Source organism: Leuciscus leuciscus (genome assembly GCF_965113295.1).
Source record: "Leuciscus leuciscus genome assembly, chromosome: 5".
Lineage (NCBI taxonomy): Eukaryota > Metazoa > Chordata > Actinopteri > Cypriniformes > Leuciscidae > Leuciscus > Leuciscus leuciscus.
The window spans coordinates 48,984,889-49,010,206 of NC_138729.1; the positions used below are offsets into that span (position 1 = coordinate 48,984,889).

Below are 25,318 nucleotides of genomic sequence, written 5' to 3' on the forward strand. Positions count from 1 at the left end.
GATTTCATATCGACTTTAAAGATTTAACAATTTAAAAAAAATATATACAAAATTCTGTAATTTGACCTTTTGCGTAGAAATGCTAAAGTTTGCATGTTATTTGCAAACATTTTTACTTCTGTAATCTGTGTTTTTGAGTAAAACGGAATGTTCATTAGAAAAAAAATTAGGACAATATTCATTCATTCATTCATTCATTAATGCGCTAAAAATAAAGTTAAAACAGTAATATTGTGAAATATTATAGTTTTATATTGTAATTTATTTTAATATGTCATTTATTTCTGTGATCAAAGCTGAATTTTCAGCATCATTACTCCAGTCTTCAGTGTCTAATATGATGATTTGCTGCTTGAGAAACTATTATTATTATCATCAATGATGAAAACAGTTGTGCCACTTAAAATGTGATGCATTTTTATTTAGGACTCTTGATGAATAGAAAGTTCAAAAGAGCAGCATTTATTGAAAATTTTAATAGTTTGTTATTAATGTCTTTACTTTTGATCAATTTAATGCATCCTTACGGAATACTAATTTCTTTCCAAAAACTTTTAAAGGGTAGTATGCATTCTTGAGTTGATGTTTCGTTATCTAATGCAATGTTATTCAGATGTTTTTAAGTGTGACTCACATAGTTACTGTTTTTTAGTCCATCCTCTTTATGTTTCTGTGCGTACAGCATCTCCGTATAGCGCACTTGGATTAAAATTGTAGAATTATTAAATATTCTCTTTGCTTTTATGTCTCTGTAGAATCTAACACCACACTTGAACTTGTACGTATAGGCGTATGTTCTCGCTCCAGGGAGAAGAGAGTATGGGTAATATATGCTGAGTGTGTAGGCATCTCAACACCTCAAAGCAGTAGGAGGGAAGAACAGGAGGGGAAAGAGAGAGAGAGAGAGAGAGAGAGAGAACGTGTATGAGTTCGTGAAAAGGCTATTTAAGGGCAGTCCTTGCAATTCACAGCGCTCTGACTGAAGTCTCTCATATTAAAGAGGTGTAGTGCTTTCATCCTCTCTCTCTCTCTCTCCTTCTCACACACTTCAGCCCAGAGGCTCGGCGGGCAGAGGGGTGTGTGGAATACATCACAGAGGCTCTCAGATCTTCCAGCACGTGGAGACACGGAGACAGACGGAAGCTGGAGGTCTCGCATCTCGTCGCCAGGTTTGACTCACGTCTTCTGCACCTCATTTACTCAGTGGACGCTTGATTCATCACCACAGGTATCTTTATCCTCTTCATCTGACTTAGCTTATGGATGCAGTGCTTTAGTCTTTTTTGGGGGGGGATGTTGAGCTTTTTTTAACTTTCCATTCACTCTACTACTGACCAAGAGGAGAATTTCTCTTTCCTTGCTCAGCAGTTCTTAATTAAACCTCTTTTTGTCAACTTTGTCTCAGATGTTTCTCTTGAATATTCCTGTAAAATAGATTTAAATGAGTCAGCTGTTAGATTTCCATTCATATTGCAATAAACATACTGGCTTTTGATTGTAGACATTGATTTCTTGACATGTCAAGAGACATTAAGGTCTCCGAAACTAAGTGGTTGAGCAAACGGAGTCTCCTGCTTCTCTTATTATCTCATTACTGTCTTGGAGAAACTCATTTTTATTTTATTTCCATATGTATTGGAACCTAAAGCAAAATTTTATTTCTCAGAGGAGATTCAGTTGCTCTGTCTCAGATGTTTCTTCTAAGAATCCCAGTAAAAATAGATAGAAATGAGTCAGCTGTTATCATGCATGGTTCATATTGAGAAACATACTGACTTTTGGTCGCAGATATTGATTTCTTGACAGGATTGAGCGCAGTATGAGACATTAAGATTTTTAAAACCATGGGAGAAGCAAGGAGACTCCTTTTGCTCTCCATCTAATCCCATTACTGTCTTGGAGAAACAATTGAGACATTAAAGAGATCTCGTTTATATTTTCTTTCATGTTGTAACCTAAAGGTTTCTCAAAAGAGATTCAGTTGAGTTCTCGGTTATTTTGAAGTATCAACTTTGTCTCAGATGTTTCTCCTTAAAAATCCCTGTAAAATATATCAAAATGAGTCAGCTGTTATCATGCAGAGTTCATATTGAGAAATATACTGACTTTTGGTTGCAGACGTTAATTTCTTGACAAGGCTGAGCGCAGTATGAGACGTTAAGATATCTTCTAAAGCTATAAACACATGAGATTGAGTTCTTTTTCTCAGGAGACTCCTTTTGCTCTCCATTTAATCTCATTGCTTTATAGGAGAAACAACTGAGACATTAAAGATACTTTTTTAGAGGTTGTTTTTTCACAGCTGTGGAGATTCGGTTGTGTTCTGGTCATTTGAAGTATCAAAATTGTCTCAGATGTTTCTCCTCAAATTATTTTTGAAAAATGAAAATGAGACCCTAAATGAGATAGTCAGTAGTAGAGCAGTGCTTTAAAATGAATGTGGATAGCATACATCATTTGCTAATTATGGAGTTCATATTGAGATTTATGACATTTTATTTAGGCAAATCTGAATATACTTTCCTGGTCCTATGGAGAATGTCTCATTATTTAAAAAAACATGTATGCATGCATGTATGTCTGTAAATAAGGTATGTATTTGTATGTATTTTTTTAATAATGTGCACTGCACCTGTTGGCATGAAACTGAAGTTGCAGTAGTATTTTTTCCTATTGTGACATATATCCGAGTGAAACAGCTTCTCGAACGAGCAAAATTTTAGGGCGGGACTTGTTTTTGTCTATCAGGAATTGATTGGATGGTTGTGGTTTGCTATTGGTGGATCTCATGTGAGTGACAGGTTGCTCCGCCCTCATGCCAGTAAACACGTCATCAGAGAAGAGATGTTGCTGCAAGAGGGAGGGGAAGATATTTTGATTACGAGAGCAAATTAATTTGACAAAAATTATGTGCATGGATAAATCATTTATAAAAAAAAACCGGCAATATTCCAAGAATTGTCTATTTTGATTTTATTGTGACTTTAAAGTTACAATATGTAATTTTTTTTCGCCGCTAAGGGTCGCTAACCTCTTACAATAACAAAGGCGTAGGTTGATGACGCAGTGATAAGCGGAATGATGGGACTTGCTGTCATGCTGATGGATCTAATAATGTTTATGGACGAGTGAAAACATTCATGTTTTTAACATGACTGTGGTATGAAGCAGGGCGTGATTGCTAATGAGAGACAGAAATCGGCGCCACACGCGAGTCCCGCGGATATAAAGGAATAAGGACATTTAATTCTACTAAACTAACTTACCCGCAAGAGCTGATTAATACTCTCACAGGTCAGTTTATTAGACGAATGAAACTTGTGAGGTAACGTAGCGCTGTTTCACTTGGTCTAACGTTAACACTATCATACAGCATTTGAGTGTGTTGAAAGTTATAATGCTATTCTATGTGTTAGTTTGTTTGCTATATTAGACTAGCAGTGAGCTAGATCAACATTAGAACGTTACACTATCACACTAAACTGTATTTGAGTGTGTTGAAAGTTATATTATCTATGTGTTAGTTTGTCTGTATGAGACTAGCAGTAAGCTAGATCAACATTATAATAACATACCGATCATATTCTAACATTTCATCATTTTGAGCTATATAACATTGATTTGTTTTATATACATTTGCTCACCTGTCTAATAAAGTACATGCAAGAGCGGCGTCTCTGTCAAGTCCAAGTTAGTCGCGGACGCTAGCTCTCGGCATCTCGAAAACGTCACGCTGATATTGATCCTCGTTTTAGTTCTCCTTTTGTCCCAAAGTCTGCTTGCCATAGTCCATAATGTTTGAACGAAACAACAGCGTGAGCGTGCCGCTAGACGTAATGCACTACACAGTTGTCCACGTCTGTCGCCATGGTTACTATGGCAGTATGAGCGGAAACCAGGGATAACGCGGATATTACATCATTGACAGGCAACAAGTGAACAGGGAACAGGTGGGGCAAATTAATCAATAATCAGGTAACAAGGTGGGCGGGGTTAGACAGACAGGAGAGCACATGGCACAAGGAAAAACATGACAAGCCATGTGTTACTTTGATATCACCTGGCAAAAGGCACATACTATATTCATCTGTCAGTCTGTGCATTTCTGTATGACTTGAGTGCTCATGAAAATGACATCCTCCCATGGAAACAGGAGAATGATCTGTAGTGCAGTTGGGAAGAAGCTGTTGCTGTGTGTGTGCGTGCGTGTGTGTGCGTGTGTGTGCACGCGTTTCTGTGTTTAAGGGAAAGACTCCAAACATTGTGGTTTTTGAGGTTCAGAAATGGACAATTACTATTTAATGTGTAGCTCTTGCTTTAACAAATCATCATTATAATAGCTCATGCTTAAAGATTTAGCAAAACATGTGTAACTCATCCAGCACCATTTGTGAGCGATTCCTCAAATCAGTAATATCAAGACAATAAAATGGGCAAAAAAATGTGTATACTGTTCCAAAACCTAGTGAGCCGTCTACATAGAGAGCATTTTAAAGCATTTTAAAATCTAAATTTTTAAATTACCCTGTAATTTACTTCCTTTTATGCAATTTATAATGTATCATTGCATTCTCCTATGCAGAGAAGAAAATCCCAGATTGCTCTGTAATAAATAAACCTTTTTCATCGAAAAGTATCAACAAATAGTCAAGTTTTATGCTTATTCGAGTTCTGCATTGTAGCAACACACTACTGTCAAACTCTATTAAAACAAATTGTGAGTCAAGTGTCCCATGCCAAACTCTACATGAATGACGCAAAGACTGCCAACAGCATGTAGAGTGTTACTTTTAGGCTTTTAGAAAGTATTTGTCTCTGTAGGCACTCAAAAGCTATTGCATTTAAATTTAAACTATAATACATTTTTATTTAATTGCAAATAACATGCATGTGTCCAAAAGCATTACATTCATTTCACACTTAAGTATTAATTATTTCCATAATAAGTACTCTTAAAAGTAGCTCCATGCCGAGCTCTATCCATGCAGCTCGCTAGGTTTTGGAACAGAGCCTTTATCATTTGTATGACACAGCACAAGCTTTTATGAGGAAAATGCACCATTTTTGGAAAGCGGCATGAAGAGACATTTTTGATGACACTGAGTGACAATGATAAATGATGTTTTGACTTCTACTGCACTAACAGAACGTGTGGCTTTTTTTGTGGTATAGAAATAATCACTCAGCCTGATTATGCAGAGTGAATTGTTGCAGTTCATTCGGATGTTCAGAAGCTCATGCTAAAATCCAGAAGGTGTTTTTCTTCACCCTAGCAGTTTTATCTGCAGGTTTCAGGTGAGCACAGTGGGACGTTTGAGGTGAGCATTAGAGGTTTAAGACCTGAGGAAAGAGTCAAGCACCTGAAATGAAAGGTCATAAATTGTCAGAGGTCAGCGGCTGACGGGGTTTATGACGCCTCTGCTATGTGCTCTTCCTCCTTTGATGGTCATGAAGGAATGATGGGAACAGAGAGAAAGAGAGAGTGGAAGAGGTCTGTCAGGACAGCTGGAGTGAGATCGACCCACGGCCTCAGGGCTTCACTTAAGTAAGAGAAAAAGAACATTGAGTGTGAAATTTGAGGTTTTATTTTGGTGGGCCAATCTGCCATTTATTTGATAGTAGCCATCTAGCCAATTCATTTAGTCCAGATTGCTTATGAATAGATTGTCAGAGTGTGAAGAATATAGAGAAATGAGAATGAATGTGTCATGCATTGTTATATGAGTATTATTCCTGCACTAATATATTAGTGTATAAATATTTTGCATTAGCTTTTTTAATATATATTTTCAGTTTTCACATATATATATATATATATATATATATATCCTAGGTGTATAACGAAAAAAAAAATTTCAGACGAATACAATCGGAGATATACAAAAAAATGCCCTGGCTCTTCCAAGCTTTATAATGGCAGTCAATGGGTATATTTTTTTGGAAGTCCATCAAAGTGCATCCATCTATGATAAAAGTGCTCGACACGGCTCTGAGGAATTAATAAAGGCCTTCTGAAGTGAAGCGATGCATTCGTGTAAGAAAAATATCCAATATCCACGCTACTCCTACATCACGTCATACATCGTCGTCACGTGTTACTCTTTTGGCGTAAGTCGATTTGCGTACGGCTGTCTGCCAGAAGCTAGTTATTTTATTCAATAAAGTTTTAAATATGGATATTTTTCTTACATGAACGCACGCATTGCTTCACTTTAGAAGGCCTTTATTAACCCCCCAGTGCCGTGTGGAGCACTTTTATCATGGATGGATGCACTTTGATGGACTATAAAAATATATACCCATTGACTCCCATTATAAAGCTTGGAAGAGCCAGGACATTTTTTATATAACTCCGATTAGATTCGTCTGAAAGAAGATGACTTCAGGGTGAGTAAATCATGGGCTAATTTTCATTTCTGAGTGAACTATCCCTTTCTTTTTTTAAGGTAAGTTTATATTTGTAATTTGTATTTCTATTTTAACTTTTTTCAACTATTTTGTTTTGCTAAACAATAACAAAACTGGTGTCATGTTCGTGACAGAAAATTTACATACATAAATTAATTAATCCTATGAATAATCAGTATTTAAGGATCTGTATGATATGTTCAAAATGAATACTATACTAGCAGCACAGCATTTTGCCAAAGCGAAGATGTTTAAACTTTTTGCAGTTCGATCAAATAAGTCAAGACGGAAGTGTTAATCTGGTTCATTTGTTATACGTTGAGTTGTGTAATACAGTGTTCAGTGTGCTCTGGTTGTATAATGCACATTTCGCAAAAGCAGTAGGTCATGTGGTTATTCCATGCGCTGAAACATATACTTTCCACCGGATATATGCTGCATTCAGTGTAAGTTAGTGTGTTGTTCTGAACATTGAAGATGTCAACAAGTCTTTCTTTTTGATGTTAGCATGCAAACTAAAGAAATCTAATCCTTGTCCAAGTGCAATTTTTCATTTTAGTCAAGTACATCCAGGTGTTGAATGTCAACGGTGATCTGGACCGGACAGCTGCGCCGCAAACCAGTTATACGGTGTGTTCTAGGGTCTGTGTTCCCATGAGTAATCTTTGATATAAGCGCCTACTTCCCATAAATCTCCGTGAGTCTAGACAGACAGGTCTGGGTTGCATGTGGACTGTAGTGCAGATGGCCTGGTGCTGATGGATCACTTCCAGGTTCTTTTGTTTTTTATGAGAATCACTCATTTGATTTGGTGAGCCGCCACTGAAGACGAGGGAATTCATGTCTGGCGTATCCGTTCCACCATGAAACTTCTCACTTACTTAAGGGAAAGTGTCACGTAGGGGCAGTTCTCTGATGGTATCCTCATCACGGTCAGTGTTCTGGAGGTGTTCAGCAGTTCAGTGAAATTGGAGATTTCTGGAGGTCGCCTTAATGAGGAAAGCATTGATTCGCAGGACAATAAAGTATCTTTCCGTCCAAAATTATTCAGATATAACAGAGCTTGTCACATGCTACAGTATCACAGTTATCAGTTACGTATCAAGCAATATCTTATATAATTATATATATGTTAGTTGTTATATAGTTATATTATATATATGTTTTCTTAGTTTTGCCTTTCAGAGTATGAAATGCATTATGGCTTTGGACAGCTTTTCTGAGTACAAAATGCATTAAAGTGTAACTGTATTTTGTCATGCATTTGGTGTCACATAATTCATTCAGTCCACAAAATTTGTTCCGCTTGGCGACCCATACAAAAGAGCTCAGCAGCAACCTCTCACTCCCATGAAGCACTGCAAATGAGATGAGGCTCCATTTACTCTCTAACTTTACATGTCTAAACTTAAATATATATGTTTTTATACTCTTAATCAGGCACTATAAGTCAGTAGTTTTATATTGTACATTTTTAATTTATTTGATAACATAATTTATAATGCTTCATGAGATGAGTTGTCATTCACTCTTAAAGTATGACATTTTGAGTTTAGGTTGCCCCTCCTGTGCATTTGGTTTGTGCATTTTATTTATTTATTGTAGTTTATTCGCACTTAAAATAATTCAAAAACACCTATATTTGTTTTTTTTCCCCAGATTTTTCATATTTAAATATGTATTTTTTTGGCTTCAAATTAACATTAGTCCTAGTCATTCATTTTGGTGTGGTTCATGGCTTAAAACTATTTTGTTTTGTGAAAAATAATAATTGAGAACTACTTCTGGAACTAAGGTTAATAAAAAAGTAAATAAATTGGCAGTCATTCTTGCGTTCTATTTAGAAGCTGATGATTATCTCATGAATATTTGGTTGCACAATCCCCTACCCTAATGATTTAACCCTGTGGTACTGTTCGTGTGTTGTATGAAAAATGCACAAAAATAAAATTTTCTATTTTTATATGAAATGTATATTTTCCAAAATACCTTTTACTCTAAAACTGTGAGAAAATCAAAGCCATAAATCTAAACAAGCTGTGATACAAATTTGAGGTTGATATCTCATAAAAATTTGCTTTCAGTAAGAATTAGTTTGGCCGCAGTACCAAACGCTTCCACTAGATGAAATTCGTCTCCCATTCATTTCCAATGCGCTCATTTTTGTCCACGAACAATACAAGTATAAAAATTGTTTTCAGGACCTTTAACCCTCCTTTTTGAATTATGTCCTGTGTGTGTGTGTGTGTGTGTGTGTGTGTGTGTGTGTGTGTGTGTGTGTGTGTGTGTGTGTGTGTGTGTGTGTGTGTGTGTGTGTGTGTGTGTGTGTGTGTGTGTGTGTGTGTGTGTGTGTGTGTGTGTGTGTGTGTGTGTGTGTGTGTGTGTGTGTGTGTCTGTGTGTGTGTGTGTGTGTGTGTGTAATCCAGAGGAACAACTTCTGGATTATAAGATGTTTTTATTTTAGATATAATAAAAGAATGACATTAATCACAACAATGCACTGATGCTTTACTTTCTAGAAAGTAATTAGTACACAGAAAAATTCTAAATCTGTTTCCTTCAGCAATCAAACCAGCATGTGGCATTGTGCTGGGTGTAGACATCAATCAAAGTCTTGTAATCGCCCACTGGCAGTGGACTAAACATGTTAGAGTGTTCACATATACAGCATGAGTCTGCGCTACACTTCTCCTGGAGTGTAGATTGATACATCCTGCTATAGGGTTACAGTGAATAGTTTATCTTTAAGCTGTAGACTTCCACCATAATTGTATATTTGTATATGGAATCTACTGAATGCTGAAAACGTTTTGACGGCCGGAGCTCTTCTAGTCTAAACTCGTATGACACACACATGCACAGAGTCTTCGCTGTGGACCAGGCAAAACAGATGGCTGAATACACAGGCCAACATTCCTAGTCGCTGTTTTCCAGGTGGGAAAGTTCCCTTTCTTTTGCCAGTACAGGGAAAACTAATAAAGATACAGTAATTCTGGATTATAACTTAAAGCGCTGATTTGTGTTCCAGAAGGAGGATTTCCCTTTATAATATTCTTAAATACATAACCTATTTGTTTCTAAGCGTATGCAGTTTTCTTTTTTTTTCTTTTTTTTTACTGAAGTGAAAAGTAGCGGTGGGGCAGTTTTTTTAATAAGCATTATGGGCAATTCCACGCAAAACTGTCACATCCATAACGCCAACACAATGCCATGGTATTTAGTTGGCGTTATGGATGTGACAGTTTTGCGTGGAATTGCCCTTATACAATAATATGAGCAATTTTATATCAAGCTAATGGTAGTATAATGGTAGCAAGCTATATATTTGTATATGTATATATGTATGTATATATATATATATATATATATATATATATATATATATATATATAGGCTATATATATACTGAACAAAATTATAAACGCAACACTTGTTTTTGCCCCCATTTTTCATGAGCTGAACTAAAAAATCGAAGACTTTTTCTATGTAAACAAAAGGCCTATTTTTCTCAAATATTTTTCACAAATCTGTCTAAATCTGTGTTAGTGAGCACTTCTCCTTTGCCGAGATAATCCATCCACCTCACAGGTGTGGCATATCAAGATGCTGATTAGACAGCATGATTACTGCACAGGTGTGCCTTAGGCTGGCCACAATAAAAGACCACTCTAAAATGTGCAGTTTTACTGTATTGGGGGGGTCCGAAAACCAGTCAGTATTTGAACTGGCCATTGTGAAAGCCAGTTCACAGATTTGTGAACAATATTTGAGAGAAATAGGCTTTTTGTGTACATAGAAAAAGTCTTAGGTCTTTGAGTTCAGCTCATGAAAAATGGGGGCAAAAACAAAAGTGTTGCGTTTATAATTTTGTTCAGTGTACATTATATTTAAAGGGCACTTATTATGCCCCTTTTCACAAGATGTAAAATAAGTCTCTGATGTCCCCAGAGTGTGTATGTTAAGTTTTAGCTCAAAATACCCAACAGATCATTTTTTACAGCATGTTTCAAATGTCATTTTTTGGGGCTCAGAAAAACGCGCCGTTTTAGTGTGTATCCCTTTAAATGCAAATGAACTGCTGCTGCCGGCCCAGGGGGCGGAGCCTCACGAGCTCGCGCTCAGAGCCAGGACAATCTCATCTGATAATATCAAAACAGAAACTCTCAGTAGTGGTGTTCATTTCGACTCGGAGTCGGACAATAATGCCCACAGAGCCAGAGAATATATGCTGTATAGAGATAGAACAGGAATAGTTTAGTTTAATTACGGTTATTTGTCATCTGCTTTCATCCACTATTAATACAAGCCTGCTGTAGCAGCCCCCGTCCGAATGATGACCAAAATATACTGATGAGTTCAATTAAGTTTATTGTACCTCACACAAAAGATGAAGCTTTAGTTTTACTCCAGAGAATCACAGTAAGAGCTGAATAAACACAGTATATAAGAGCGCATTAAAGCTACAATATGCAAGAATTTTTGGCCTCTGGAGGGCGCTACATTCCAAACAACAACAACGGCGTAGCTTGATGACGATGTGAAGGAGCGTGGAATGATGGGAACTGTCGTTTTAAACTCCACCGTGGATGTAAATCAGTCAGACGGGAATCTAAAATCATGTTCATGGATGAGGCTAAGTTCTTTTTTTATAATGACATGCTTTTTGTGGCGAGGGGGGGTTCAGCGCGGTCTGTAATGGGAGAGAGAAGAGACGAGCAAGTAGGTCAAGTGCAAATGACGAACACCTGTGTTTTATTGCAGTGATCCGCGTGGAGAGACCGCTTATAAGCCGCGCGCTGGAACGAGAGAGAGACTGAAGAGAAAATTGGACGCAGAGAAAGAAAACCGGTGGATCCGAGCTCTCATTTTTGAACTGTTTTGTGCCGTCGCGGTTGCCACGGTGAATGCGCGTTGTGCACGACTTTTGTTTGTTTTGCTTTATTTTAATAAAGTACGAGTCCCAGTCACGCCGACCCCTGTCTTCTTCCTTCCTGACTCTTGAACCTCATCACACTTTTATTTCATTAAAATGAATTAACCGCAAGAAAAGTAAGGTTTAATACTACATTGGTTATCATAGATGTTACTGTATGTCGAATTCATTGTTGTGATAACGCGGGGCAGTTTTACGTGTTCTAAACAATTGTTGTAAAAGTACATTCGAACATACCCACATCATTTGCCAAAATACTGATTAATATTTATGTATAACACATGCTATATTTATTTACATGGCCATAAACACCAGACGTGATAAACAATGTCAATAAACTAAACAGAAATCTAAAGCAATAATACTTCCCTTACATACCGAATGCTACATTAGGAAATATAAAATTAAGCATAACGTTACTTTGTCGACAGAACCAGCTGCAATCGGTAAAGAATAATTATGTTCCATAACGACTGCAAGAAACAAGCTACGTGTGTTGCTTGATAGACGCTACAACTACAACTTCCGCATTTGTCCAGGACTCCACGCAGTACGAGCGGAAACCGAGGGTAACGCGGATATGACGCAATTGACTGGCGACTCCCAGCTCACCCCTGCTCTAACGCCCCGTTTCCTTGGTTAAAATCGCAATTTTCTCAAGATTTAAAAATAGTTGGAAACATTTGGGATATTGTAAGTAATCAACTTAACAAAATATATAACACTGGCCTTGAGATTATGGGATATTTTAATGCAAAATTCTTGCATATTGTACCTTTAAAGTCTTATCCATAAACTCTCTCTCTCTCCCTTTCATTATCATGGAACATACATAGCGAAATACACAAAACACTCGTTAGAACTAACAGTAAACAAATATATACACACCTTTTCAGTGGGTGCTTAATCAACTGGTAAACTGTATATCCACGACTGGATGAGCTGTCATAAAGTGTGCGCTCTCACTTTCATTTCTGCCGTGGTCAGTAACGTTAGGCCTGTCGCTCCGGAGATTGTAAGCTGGATCACGAACAGTACTGATCCATCCTTGAGTAACAACGAGAGTAAATGAAGACTGCTAAGTTCATTCTTACATCCAACAACAAAACACCTCAATCGCTTAGGAGACATTCTTGTCTACAGTTGCTCCAGCGTGGAAACAATGGCGGACTGTGTCCAGCTCACTCAGGGCGGGTGTATGCTCAAACTGCAGTGTCAATCAACAGTCGTGGGAGGGGCCTGTGCAAAGTGACATCACATTGCCCCGAATCTGAGAACAGCTCGTTCTGAGACAGTGCTTATGATTTATGGGGATTTTTAAAAAAGCGCTTGGTGGATTTTATCATTATAGGGTGGTTGTGTACACACACTGCCAACACACATTTATGTTCAAACACCATGTAAAAGTGAATTTTGCATAATAGGTGCCCTTTAATATATATTCATGGATTTCATCAGGTCCCTTTCCACAGGTGTATTAATCAAGCACAATGCAGTCTGCATTCATAATCTAGGTGCTTGATTTTATACACCTGTGGAAAGGAACCTGATGAAACCCATGAATATAACCTACCATACCTCGATATAAAATGTATCATATTATTATATAATACATATACTGTAACAAGTATAAGTGTGTATAATATATATACACACACACACACACACACACACACACACACACACACACACACACACACACACACACACACACACACACACACACATTTCTGCCACATAAGCAAAGTCATAATTATGAGATGAAAAATAAAAAAGCCAAAAATAATTATGATTGATGTAAATTGACAGTCATAATTATTAAATAAAAAGTTGAAATTGACATTGAATTTGACATCAATTGAATTGAAATTAATAATCAAAATTATTAGATAAAATGTCAGAATTATTACATACCTGTAAATTGAAATTATGAGATACTAACTAATAATATATAGTCAACATTAGAAGTGGATCAAAAAAGTTAATCAAAGTATAACTTTGATGAAAGGTTTTGATCCACTTCAAATGTTGACTACTGTATATATACAGTATATTACAAAATACATGAGGTTTATCTTGAAATGCAAATATGCATTTTATGTGACTCATTTATGCCTATTTTGTATGAGCCAGTAAATGAAATGCTTTTTAAATGGAAAATAAATCTTTTGAACTATTTGGAAAGACCCACTACAACGGATTACATAAATGGCTGTAGTTTTCCGCTTGGTGTCAAGTTTTTTAAAATTGTTCTTTGGATACACTGAATAAATGATCTTGCAGAATCTCTGGAGCTTAACAGATTTGCGTGGTACATACATCATACCGCCCAAGCGTAGTCGCAAGTAACAAAGCATAAGTAAGTAGTGAGTTGTAGCCAGATTAGCATTAGCCACACAAGGTATTTTCCAGAAACTCTCACCAGATGTAGGAGAAAAGCCTGTGAAATTCAAGCTCAGGTTTATATGTTCACATCCTGGGGTTTTACAGAACGTGGGAGGAAACGTTATAGATCTACACTGAATTCAAACCTTTGTTCCTGAACCTACCGTAGCGACCCAATCGCTGGCCTTTATTTTAACTTTATTGTGTGCATGCTGTATATACGATCTCATAAACTCGTATGCTGTGTTGTATATCCTTTGCATTAGTTTTAAGTGTTTTGATCTGACCTTTAAGGGCTACAGGGTCACAAGGTCAGCCCTTGTTAGGGTTTGAAGGAATGTACAAAACCTGGGAGTGTAGAGTGGACACTTTAAAGTGCAAGGATGAGGTGATGGTGGGTTCAGGGTCCTAACCCAAAGGTCACAGGTTGGAAGAATAATAAACTGGAAGGTTTCCACGTCTTAACAGCGTTAACAGGCTGCTCACAGCGGACTAACCATGCAGTTGGTTGATTGTAATTTACCTTATTTAAATCCATCCTAAATAGCAAGCAACTTTGGATACATACTCACAGTTTGAATTCACTCACTGGTGATTAATCTAATGTGTTTTTGTGTTTTCTTTTAATAAGCACATTTCACAGAGGAATCCCTACTGTTAATCTCACTGGTTGGTCTCATGCAATATGCAAACGCCTGCATCTTTATGTAATATGCAAATGACATGCAATAATAATACTAGAACACTTCAACAAAAAGTCCTATTTACACTTTGTTTCTCATTTTTATAATCTCACGTGTTTGTTGCATCATACTCTAAATGCATCATTCTGGCTGTACTTTCTGTCTGGTCATGAATAAACTTTTAATGTGTTTTAAAGGCTGTTAGCGCTCTGAGAATGTGATGACTGTGGTTCTGAAATATTAGATTACATGCATTTTTATGAAGTTGGCAAAACGTTTATAAAAAACCTTAAAACGCTCAAAATATCACATGAAAAGGAGTCATAAAAGGATGGGATGACTCTTCTCATATATCGACTGAATCTACTGTTTTTAATTTACTGTATATGATGTAAATAGCTTGCACATGTCTATGCATGTATGTGTATATACATGTTTTCAACATAATTATAAGAAAAGCTGCAATTCATCATATTAGAATGATTTTTGAAGGATCATGTGACACTGAAGACTGGAGTAATGATGCTGAAAATTCAGCTTTGATCACAGGAATAAAATACATTTGAAAATATATTACAATAGAAAAGTTATTTTAAATTATTATAGTATTTCAAAGTATTACTGTTTTTTGATCAAACAGATATAGGGCCCTATTTTAATGATCTGAAACGCAAGTATCAAGCGCGAAACGCAAGTAACTTTGTGGGCGGATCTCGGCGCAAATCTAAAATGGGTTGGTCTGAAGTAGCTTCATTATTCATAGGTGTGGTTTGGGCGTAACGTGAAATAAACCAATCAGAGCGACATCTCACATTCCCTTTAAGAGCAGGCGCGCTTGTTCCATGGCGGCTTGCTATTATAACGGCGGATTTGCCAGGCGCACGCCAGGAGCGGTTCACAGCCGAGGAGACCGATGTTCTCGTCAGGGCCGTAAAAGAGAGAGAAGTGACATTGGGGATGGGAGAAACCCACCCAAATTAGCTTCGGTTAAACAGGCGTATAATAATTTGGGTAAATGTGTAAGCTAGATTTATGCCTATTTTTTCACATCTTCATGGACACAACAATGATTTCCCTCGTGTGTTAATATTTTTCCTTGTAATAATGTATGGTTTTCTAAAAATGAGAACTGCTGCGTCTGTGTGTAGATGAGATAATCAAAGTTTATGCACGTTGTGCACACGCTACATTATGACCAAGCATGCGCCCTTAAAATAGCATATGAATAACATGCGCAACGCGTCAGTGACTTTAGACTGTTTTCCTGGTCAGTGGCGGAATTTTTTTCTAAACCTGCAAAATAGCACCAGGGAACGTTTGCGCCGGAACACACCTCCTCTTTTCGCTGAATCGCCCCCGGGAGCGCAAGTTCATTTCCTAATTTACCAACGTGCGTCTGTGGAGGGAAAAGTCCGCTGTGCGTCGGGTGCAAAATAAAAATGATGCATGCGTTGGTGTACAAAGTCAATTGTGCTGGGTGCAAGATTTGGCCCATAGCCTTCGTGACAATGAAATACTTTTTTTAACTACTTTTCAATGGTGTTTCTGTATATATATTTATTTATTTATTTTATTTACTGTAGTCATTTTAATTTGATTCTTTGATGTAGAAAAGAATCAAACTTACTAACTCTTACCAAAATTATTGACAGGCAGAGAGCCCTTGAGTTCCCCTGACTCGGTTTACAGACTGTAATTGTGTCACAGGTGCAGGTGTGAGATCACATGACACATATTTCACTGTGTTATTGCAAAACAAGCCACTTACAGCACCTTTATATCAGAAATGTCATATCTATTAATGTGAATATTCAATATATCAGCCCTACTAGCGACAGGAGAGTGTGTCGATCGTTGAAATGAGCAAGTCTTGCCAAGTAACTTTAATTAACATAATTACAGGCCTGGACTCAAAGGATCTCATTAAAGTGTTCTCAAATTATGCACATGCAAAAAATGCATCTATTGTTTGCATCTAACTTGAGGCACAAAGCTTATCATTGAACTGCTCAGTGAAAAAATGGCTTTTGCAATCAGTTTGTAAGTGGCGCTCACACAGTAGAGACAGGAAGTCCCTCTCTCTGCGGTTGTGTAGGTGTCTGATATCTCTTTCGAATCACGCTGGGGTCCCGCGGTCAAGTTTTCCTCTCCGACTCACAAACGCTCAGACATCTGAGACATGTGTAGGCTGTATGGACATCCAGAAGGAGATTCAGATGAGCGTTCCCACGCTGCGGAGGAGACTTAGACTCTGGCCCCCATCCACCATCCACAAATTACACAGCTCCCATGTCCAGATATGAAGTCATCCCAGCTCGAGTGTGCAGACGGGAAACACAGATTTTATTAATATGCTCAAAGACTGTATTTTTAGGAATCTGGCAGAGTGTCTTAGAAAAAGAAAAAAACGAATTTATGATTCAGCAATAAGGATATCGTGATGAGTGATGGACCTCATAGTCTTTTGTAAGATACAGTGCCAATCAATTTTGTTCAATAACTGGTGCAGACTTTAAATAGGCTTTTATTCAATACATGCATTGAATATACTGCCTATCAATATTTTATTACAGATAAGTCACATTACCCCTCACATAATGCATGTTCAATTTGTTGAAACAAGAATTGAAAGATATAGTTCACCCAAATATGAAGATGCGTACTAAGGAAAGTATGAACACTGGTTATGTTGTAATCAATGTTTTTATGCAAATATGTTTTTTGAAATTGAACTCTCTGGCCCACCAGAGGACCGGGACCAAGGGCTGGAGGGGGACGTCAGAGAGCGTGGATGTTAGACAATCCTCCAGGGCGTCTAAGCTTGATTCGTGCCTGGGTACAGTGCATCTTGCCTGGAATGCAGTTTCAGAAAACCAGCCTGTCAATTCCTGGAGGTTGGAGGTTCATTCTTCCAGAGCTCCACAGCGGTGGAAATTGAACTCTCTCGCCCACCAGAGTGAGCCTTTGTGGGCCTTACGATGGACTAATGTGGTCCTGGAGCTTAGTTCTCAAAGCCACAAAAAAGTCAAGACTTCCAGGCAGCGGGCCATTATTTAAGTCTTGCCCAGCATGGTGCATCTTGCCTGGGATGCAGTTTCAGAAAACCAGCCAGTCAATCTCTGGAGGTTTCATACTTGCAGAGCTCCACAGCGGTGGAAATTGAACTCTCTCTCATCCACCAGAGTGAGCCTAAAGCGGACCTCATGATGGTCTAATGTGGCTCTGCCTCAAGAACCACTTTGTCACCCATTCGCCAACACCGGACAGCCCATTTTCGGCCAGTCTTTTACATGCGACTTCTCTTCAGAGGGCGTTCGAATCAAGGCAGCCTCCCTGAGCTGGAGGGGGATGTCAAAGAGCATGGGTGTTTGGCCAAATATGGCAATTTGGACTTAGTTGTTTTTCTGAGGAGGACATTCCTCCGGTCTTATTTAAGTCATGCCCGGGACAGTGCATCTTGCCTGGGATGCAGTTTCAGAAAACCAGCCGGCCAATTTCCAGCACTCCACAGTGGTGAAAATGTAACTCTCTTGCCCACTACAGACTGTTGTGTTGTATAGTCAATGAATGCTTTTTCCTGTGAAATTTTTAATTTTCAATGCATTTTATTTTTGCGTTGTAAAATAAAACTTATAGCTGTAGTTTGCCTTGAAATTATTCTTTGCCTAATAATTTTGTCAGATAAATACCTTAACTAAGTTTAGTGTTTTGTTCTTCCCTTATATTTTATTTCATATTTACATTATAATTATATATATATATATATATATATATATATATATAATGTATATATATATATATATGTATGTATGTATATGTATATGTATATATATATGATTACCATTTTGCAATCCATAGAAAAACATGGATCTTTGCAATAACAGAATTGTCAAAGCTTAATGACTACAATTAATCATCCTTTATTGGGGACTGTTTGTGATTCTGTTGTTTGTTGTTGTCATTTATTTTTATTTTTTTTCTATTTATTATTTGTTCCTTTAGTTTTAGTTATTTTAGTAGTTAAATGAAATTAATAGAATGTTTCCTTGGAACCAAAATTAATATAAACAAAATAAAAAATATGAATTAAAAATATAATAGTATCTCAATTATACTAAAATGACTGGTTGACACTTCAGATTTGATGGTGCTTTGAAGGGGTTTTCTGCCTTTTCTATCCATACTTGGAATTGTAATGCATTTTACATTTTTTATAATATGTTTTGTGTCTTGTCTTTTTCAGAGACAGCACCACTTTGTCCAGACTCACCAGGCAGGCTTTCTTGCCAAGACAAGCATTCATTAGTGCAGAAACATGTGGTCAGGTCGCCTGATAAGCTGTTTGGTTTTGGCCACCCTGATGACTCTAAATCACGCCGGCCTTGTAAAGAAGATGATCAGGCACCGACGGGAAGCTCTGACGATTCCCGGCATACACAACGTGACCCTTCCAAACTCTTCCCAACCGGTCATTTTCAACCACGTTTACAACATCAAAGTCCCGGGTAGCTCTCTGTGTGTGGATCTAGACTCTCCTGGTGGTGGTTCGGATCTCGAGCAGAAGGATGCACCATCTGGCTCAGACCAGATGGTAACAGACCAGACATTGGACGGCAGTAATCAGATTGTCTTCACCCATCGCATCAACATCCCCAAGCAGGCCTGTGGCTGTACAGGTGGACTGCCGGATCTGAAGGAGCTCCTGAGTCGATTGGAGATGTTGGAGGGTGAGGTGTCCACACTCAGAGAGCAATGCGGCACAGAGCCGACCTGCTGCAGCGCAGAGGTCTCAGGTACGGGACACATTCAGATTAACTTCTTTATTGAGGTTCGAAAGTTTCAGTGTTAACTGACAGTCAGATTTTAAAGGTGTTTTGTTTTTAGTGTTAAATGCTATCTCTTATTCATAGGATCATAATGCAGGGACAAATATATGCCATTCATACTCTGATTCCTTCAAAAAGTATGAACACGATGCGTCACATTTAAAAGATTGATCTTTTTGAGCACCCTGACCCCGATATAGCGAAATTGGCTCAACCAATGGTGTAAATTTGAGGATGGGCTGTTTGACGGAAGAGGTGGGAAGAGTTTGCAAAACCAGTATAAAAATAGTTCTCATTTTTGCAATTTTATTTAACCTCAGAGACAGAATTAATATGAATCATAAAGGAAACATTGATTGGTTTATTTTAACCTCAAAGACAGAATTAATCATGAAGAATGTTTTTTTTTTTTTTTTTTTATCCTCATTTACAGACTTAATTAAACTCATAAAATATTTTTGTTTGTTTGTTGCTCAGAGACAGTATATAAATCATAAAAAAAAATAAAAAAAATATTTATTAAACCTCAGGGACATAATTCATATAAATCCTATATAAAACATTTATTTACTATCTTTATTTACAGAATTAATTTTAATCATAAAATAATTGTTTGTTTATTTGTTTGTTTGTTTGTTAGCATAGAGAAAAATATGTATTTATTCAATCATTTATTTATCCATCCTAAGATACATAATTAATTGAAATCATAAATAAAATAATCAGTAATCTATAAAGTCACTAAGTCTTCATGTGCCGTAATCATGTAACTGTTTGCAATATACTTTGGCAAACCTGTACAACTTCTAAACTTCTAAATAGGAGGTCATGGCGCTTTTGAAGTGCATTAAATGGATACTTCACCTCTGGAAAGATGAATGTGTATTTAAAATAGGTAATTTATGTAGAAGAAATGTGAAATATTTTTTTTTTGAATTTGGAGCTTTCTAGACTGAGAAAAGCCAGAAAATGTATTTTTGGCTTTTGTGGATGAAAGACAACAACTCCCAGAATGCACTTGCTTCGCTGCTCTAGGAGGCCACGCCTACCGGTTAGAGCGCGCAGTTGAAAACAAGAAGGCTAGGCTACTTGTGAGACTCCGTGATGAGTTTGCCCGGTATTTCGAGATCGCCCAAAATGTCCGGGATTCGGCTTTTGCGTTCTACAGTCGCCATACATTAGGTTTACTGTGGCGAGCAGGACGAGACTGAGGGCCGCGGGAGAACAGCGCGAGGCCAGTGGCGTGATTACTGAGACGCACCGGTCTCCTATCTCTCACGGAGGAGCGGGAATTTTCTTAGCAATGTTAAAACACACATCAACCGATCACTGGTTTAGCGTTCATGTAAACACTACATTCAGATTCACCAATAGGAATGAATTCAGTTAGATTGAAACAAAAGGTTTGCATGTAAACAATGAATGGTGACTGCAGAAAGCAAAAGCCGAATCCCGGACATTTTGGACGATCTCGACGGCCGGACATGTCCGGGAAAAAGAGGATGGTAACCCCTACTACTCAGCTTTCTCCTACTACTCAGCTTTCTCCACAGAACAAGAGCTTGCTAGCTTAGCTTCCAAAGAAAGACGGCTGATACTATGTGTACATTCTGTGAGTGAGATCCCACCCTCTATGGGCGGGTTGAAAACATGCGGGACAGCTCCTCCTTCTGGCTGTAGTCTTTAGCCTCTGGCCCAAAAAAATCCTCCGATGACGCAAAATGACGATTTTTGCGTCATCGGAGGATTTTTTCCAGACAAAAAATACATAAATCTCTCCTCTCAGGGGGATATGAGGGTGGAAAGCACGGTAATTCGAAAATACTACAGGTTTTCTACTAATACAAAGCTTAATGCTAAATCCTGAAGTATCCCTTTAATGTTTACATGCTTCTTCCTTAGCAAATGCTATTTGGCAATGATATTTCCATAATTGAAAATTGCATATACGTATTATGTATGTAGCTCAACCAGCAGAGCATGGCGCCAGCAACGCCAAGGTCATGAGTTCCATTCACAGGGAATGTGTGAACTGATCAAATGTATACCTTGATGGATACTAGCATCTGCCAAATGCATATATGTAAATACACGTATCTCCTGATTCTTTAGGTGCTGTCGGAACGAAGCCCTACTGCAGCGGCCGTGGAAACTACAGCACTGAAACCTGCAGTTGTGTCTGTGCTCCCGGATGGAAGGGCCCCAACTGTACCATTCCCGTCTGTCCCGGAGACTGCAGCGACCAGGGCCGCTGCGTTAACGGGAAGTGTGAGTGTTTCGAAGGCTTCACGGGTGAGGACTGCAGCTTGGAAACCTGTCTGGTCGACTGCGGCGAGAACGGGCGTTGCGTTGATGGAGCGTGTGTCTGCAATGAAGGCTTCTCTGGGGAAGACTGCACAGAGTCGGATTGCCTCAACAACTGTTTGGGACGCGGGCGCTGCGTTGATAGTGAGTGCGTCTGCGATGAACCCTGGACTGGCTTTGACTGCTCCGAGCTCATCTGCCCGAATGACTGCTACGACCGCGGACGATGCGACAATGGGACCTGTTACTGTGATAAAGGCTTCATCGGAGAAGACTGTGGGACAATCTCTTGTCTGAACGACTGCTCAGGACGAGGTTTCTGCATTGATGGCCGCTGTGTATGTGACGCCGGGTACACAGGCGAGGACTGTTCCAGCTTAACCTGTCCGAATAACTGCAACGAAAGAGGACGCTGCTTTAACGGAGTGTGTATTTGCGACATGGGCTTCCTCGGAGAGGATTGCGGGAAGCTCTCATGCCCGGACAACTGCAACAACCGAGGTCGCTGCATAAACGGTCGGTGCGAATGCAACGTTGGCTTCCAAGGCCACGATTGCTCAGAGCTCAGCTGTCCTAATAACTGCAATAATCGTGGGCGTTGCGTTAACGGGCAGTGTGTTTGCGAAGAGGGTTTTGGCGGCGAGGACTGCAGCATCAAAAGCTGCCCGTCGGACTGCTACGGTCGAGGCCAGTGCGTGGACGGGAAGTGCGTTTGCTTTGCAAACTTCGCAGGCGAAGACTGCAGTGAATTGAGCTGCCCGAGCAACTGCCTGAACCGTGGACGCTGCGTCGCAGGGCAGTGCGTTTGCGACGAAGGCTTCACCGGAGAGGACTGCGCTCAAAAGAAGTGTCCCAATGACTGCCTCGGCCGTGGACGCTGCGTGGACGGCCAGTGTGTTTGTCAGGAGGGGTTTGAGGGTCAGGACTGCTCCGTTCCCACCTGTCCTGGAAACTGCAACAACCGCGGACGCTGCGTCAACGGGAAATGTGTGTGCGACGAGGGATTTGTTGGAGATGCCTGTGGAGAAAGAAGCTGTCCGAACGAATGCAAGGGAGTGGGCCAATGTGTGGACGGCCGCTGCGTTTGTGACGAAGGCTACATTGGCGAGGATTGCTCAGAAGGTGAATCTTATAATAGCAGATATTCTGTTTGTTTGTTTTTTTGCATTCATTTTTATTATTATATTTTCTCTTTTAAAGTTTAGTATTTTCCGTACAATTTTTTTTAACTTTTTTTGGAATGTCTATTGTTTTTAACTAAAACAACAATTAAAACTAAAACCATTAAAAAGCGTTTGTTGAAATAAAATAAATGTTAACCGGAATAAAATTAAATATAAAATACTTAAACTTTTTATTTAAACTAGTTGCTAAGGCAATGTTTCAAATTTTTCACATTGTCTTTCACAATATTAATGTTTTTACTGTATTTTTTAGGGATGCACCGATACCAATTTTACTGAAATTTTTAGTACTTGCCAATACCGAGTACCGATACCTTAATATTTTAAAAAAAAATAATATTGGGCAGAGAAACCAAAAGAATATGAATTGAGCTTATCACTTAGCAAATAGATATTTTCTTAAGTTATTTCTATGCCTAATGATGCCTGTTACATTTTTTGTAGGATCTTCTGTTACTTTCACTGTTCATATTTTTGCATTATTATATTTTATAATTTTTTCAGATTTTAAGACACCAGTGAAAAATCTAAATTGAATAAAGTAATCAAATGTAAAATTACACTGTGTAGTCTTCACAGTATAAAATATAAATGAATCATAATTAAAGTTACAAAAGTCATTCAGTCAAGAGCAGTGAATGATTTTCTCTTTGTCTTTTGTTGTTAGATTAACATTGAGGACTAAAACAGCAGGAGGTTTATTTGGCTAATTATAAACTCATTTATTGACTAATACCATATGTGTGCCTGTGAAATAGATTTACATAGAGGACCATTAATAAGAAACGAAAGATTATTTACTCTGTGTAGCTTTATTGAAACCTCTCCATGGTTTGATTGGATGAATTCGGGTCACCACAATGGAAACATGGACAATTTTCCAACCACTTGGCACTAAAGGTTATTCGGTCTCTCAACATCTGTGACGTAAATGCGCCTTAATATCTTTCCCAGTCTCACCACCGGAAGACCTGACCGTCACAGATGTAACCACAGAGAAGGTGAACCTCACATGGAAGAACGAGATGCTGGTGACGGAGTTTTTAGTCACGTACATCCCGACTTCACCAGGCGGCCTGCAGTTAGACTTCCGAGTGCCTGGAGATCGGACGTCTGCTACCGTCTCTGAGCTGGAGCCTGGGATCGAGTACCTGATCAACGTGTATGCCGTCCTCAACAACAAGAGGAGCGTTCCCGTCAGTGCCAGAGTGGCCACACGTACGTCCACACGCTCTGGTCAACATTACACACACGTGCAAGCACTATACACACCTGCACACTTTCTGGTGAAACAAATGTTTATATTTATATATATATGATTTTGTCTAACACTGGAATGCGGTCTCTTGCAGTTCAGTATTCTCATAACTAACATCTATCCAATAATACTAATTACAATTTTTTTTGTCTTTTCCAATACAAAAAAAAAGAAAATAAATCACCTGAGAGGCAAAACTGCATGAGACAAAAGTCTGATTTAGGAGAAAAATTTATCTCATATTTTGTCTTTTGTCAGATTGGTTTCATGTTTTTCATTAGTTTAGGAGTACAAGTTATGAAACCTGTCAAGAAAATGGCATAATTCACTCTAAAAAGAAATAAAAATCTTTTTTTGGGCTGTTAATATTTTTCATCATTATTACTTTTTAGGATTTTTTTATTATCTTTTAATTTTTTTATTTTAATACATTTTATTAATAATACTAATACAGTTATAATAATATAATAAATAATATAAAATAACACAATAATTTATTAATAATTTATTTAATTCCTTAATTAATTAATTAATAATTGTTTATAATTATGACAGTTAAGCATTTCCTCTCACCCCAGCTCTCATAGCTATATCATCAAAATTAAACTTTAATTTTTATATTCTCATTACTGCAATATTTTATGTAAAAGATTATAAAATATATCTATCATGATATTATTTGTTGTAATTTTCCATGCCACTCGTGTCACTTCCTCTTTCTATTGTCATTTAGCTTATTCTTTTATTCAAAACAGCTTACAGTTCACAAATTATAGGGAAAGTTTGGAACAATTTGGAGTGAAGTGTTTTGCTCAAAGCATAATGATAGTAGTTCATTAAAACCCAGAAAAAACTTTAACACAGACAGTAAAGTTGGCCAAACCTTTCATTGCACATGCAAAACTGTCTAAACAGCATTGGGAACTAATCCATTGAGCCACTATACATCTGCACAGGTAAACCTCTTATATCCAGGCACTGAACACTGCTAATAAACTTGAATGAATGTCATGATACTCGGCTAATAAACCTGTGCTCTTTCCCTGCAGATCTACCGCAGCCTGAGGGCCTGAAGTTTAAATCCATCACTGATACGTCTGTGGAAGTTTTGTGGGACCAGCTGAACATTCCTTTTGACGGCTGGGAGCTCAACTTTCGTAACACGGTTAGTGTCAATGGGAGATAATGTTAAAGGCTTTTTTTTCCCTACGCATTTACCTGTATTTATCTGGCTGTTCAGACTAAAAGGAAAAAAAAACTGGGGGAAAGACTTGAATCAGAAAGTACACCAAAAATATATATTTTTGATGCCTTACTAGGCAAAGGTATTTCAGTCA

The 25,318-nt window shown here is 38.1% G+C and overlaps 1 protein-coding gene across 6 annotated transcripts in view; it reads left to right on the top strand.

Annotated features, from left to right (window-relative positions):
* The first annotated feature begins 969 nt into the window (after positions 1-969).
* Positions 970-25,318, top strand: part of tnca (tenascin Ca) — a 61,075-nt gene continuing 36,726 nt past the window's right edge. For 5 of the 6 annotated variants that reach the window (XM_082171036.1, XM_082171039.1, XM_082171040.1 and 2 more), the window contains exons 1-5: positions 970-1,228; positions 18,653-19,202; positions 21,348-22,661; positions 23,678-23,941; positions 25,031-25,146. In XM_082171036.1, coding sequence (XP_082027162.1) covers positions 18,725-19,202; positions 21,348-22,661; positions 23,678-23,941; positions 25,031-25,146 — 2,172 coding nt within the window. In that variant the 5' untranslated portion in view covers positions 970-1,228; positions 18,653-18,724. The remainder of the gene's footprint in view (positions 1,229-18,652; positions 19,203-21,347; positions 22,662-23,677; positions 23,942-25,030; positions 25,147-25,318) is intronic. The other variant, XM_082171037.1, reaches the window with a different exon arrangement.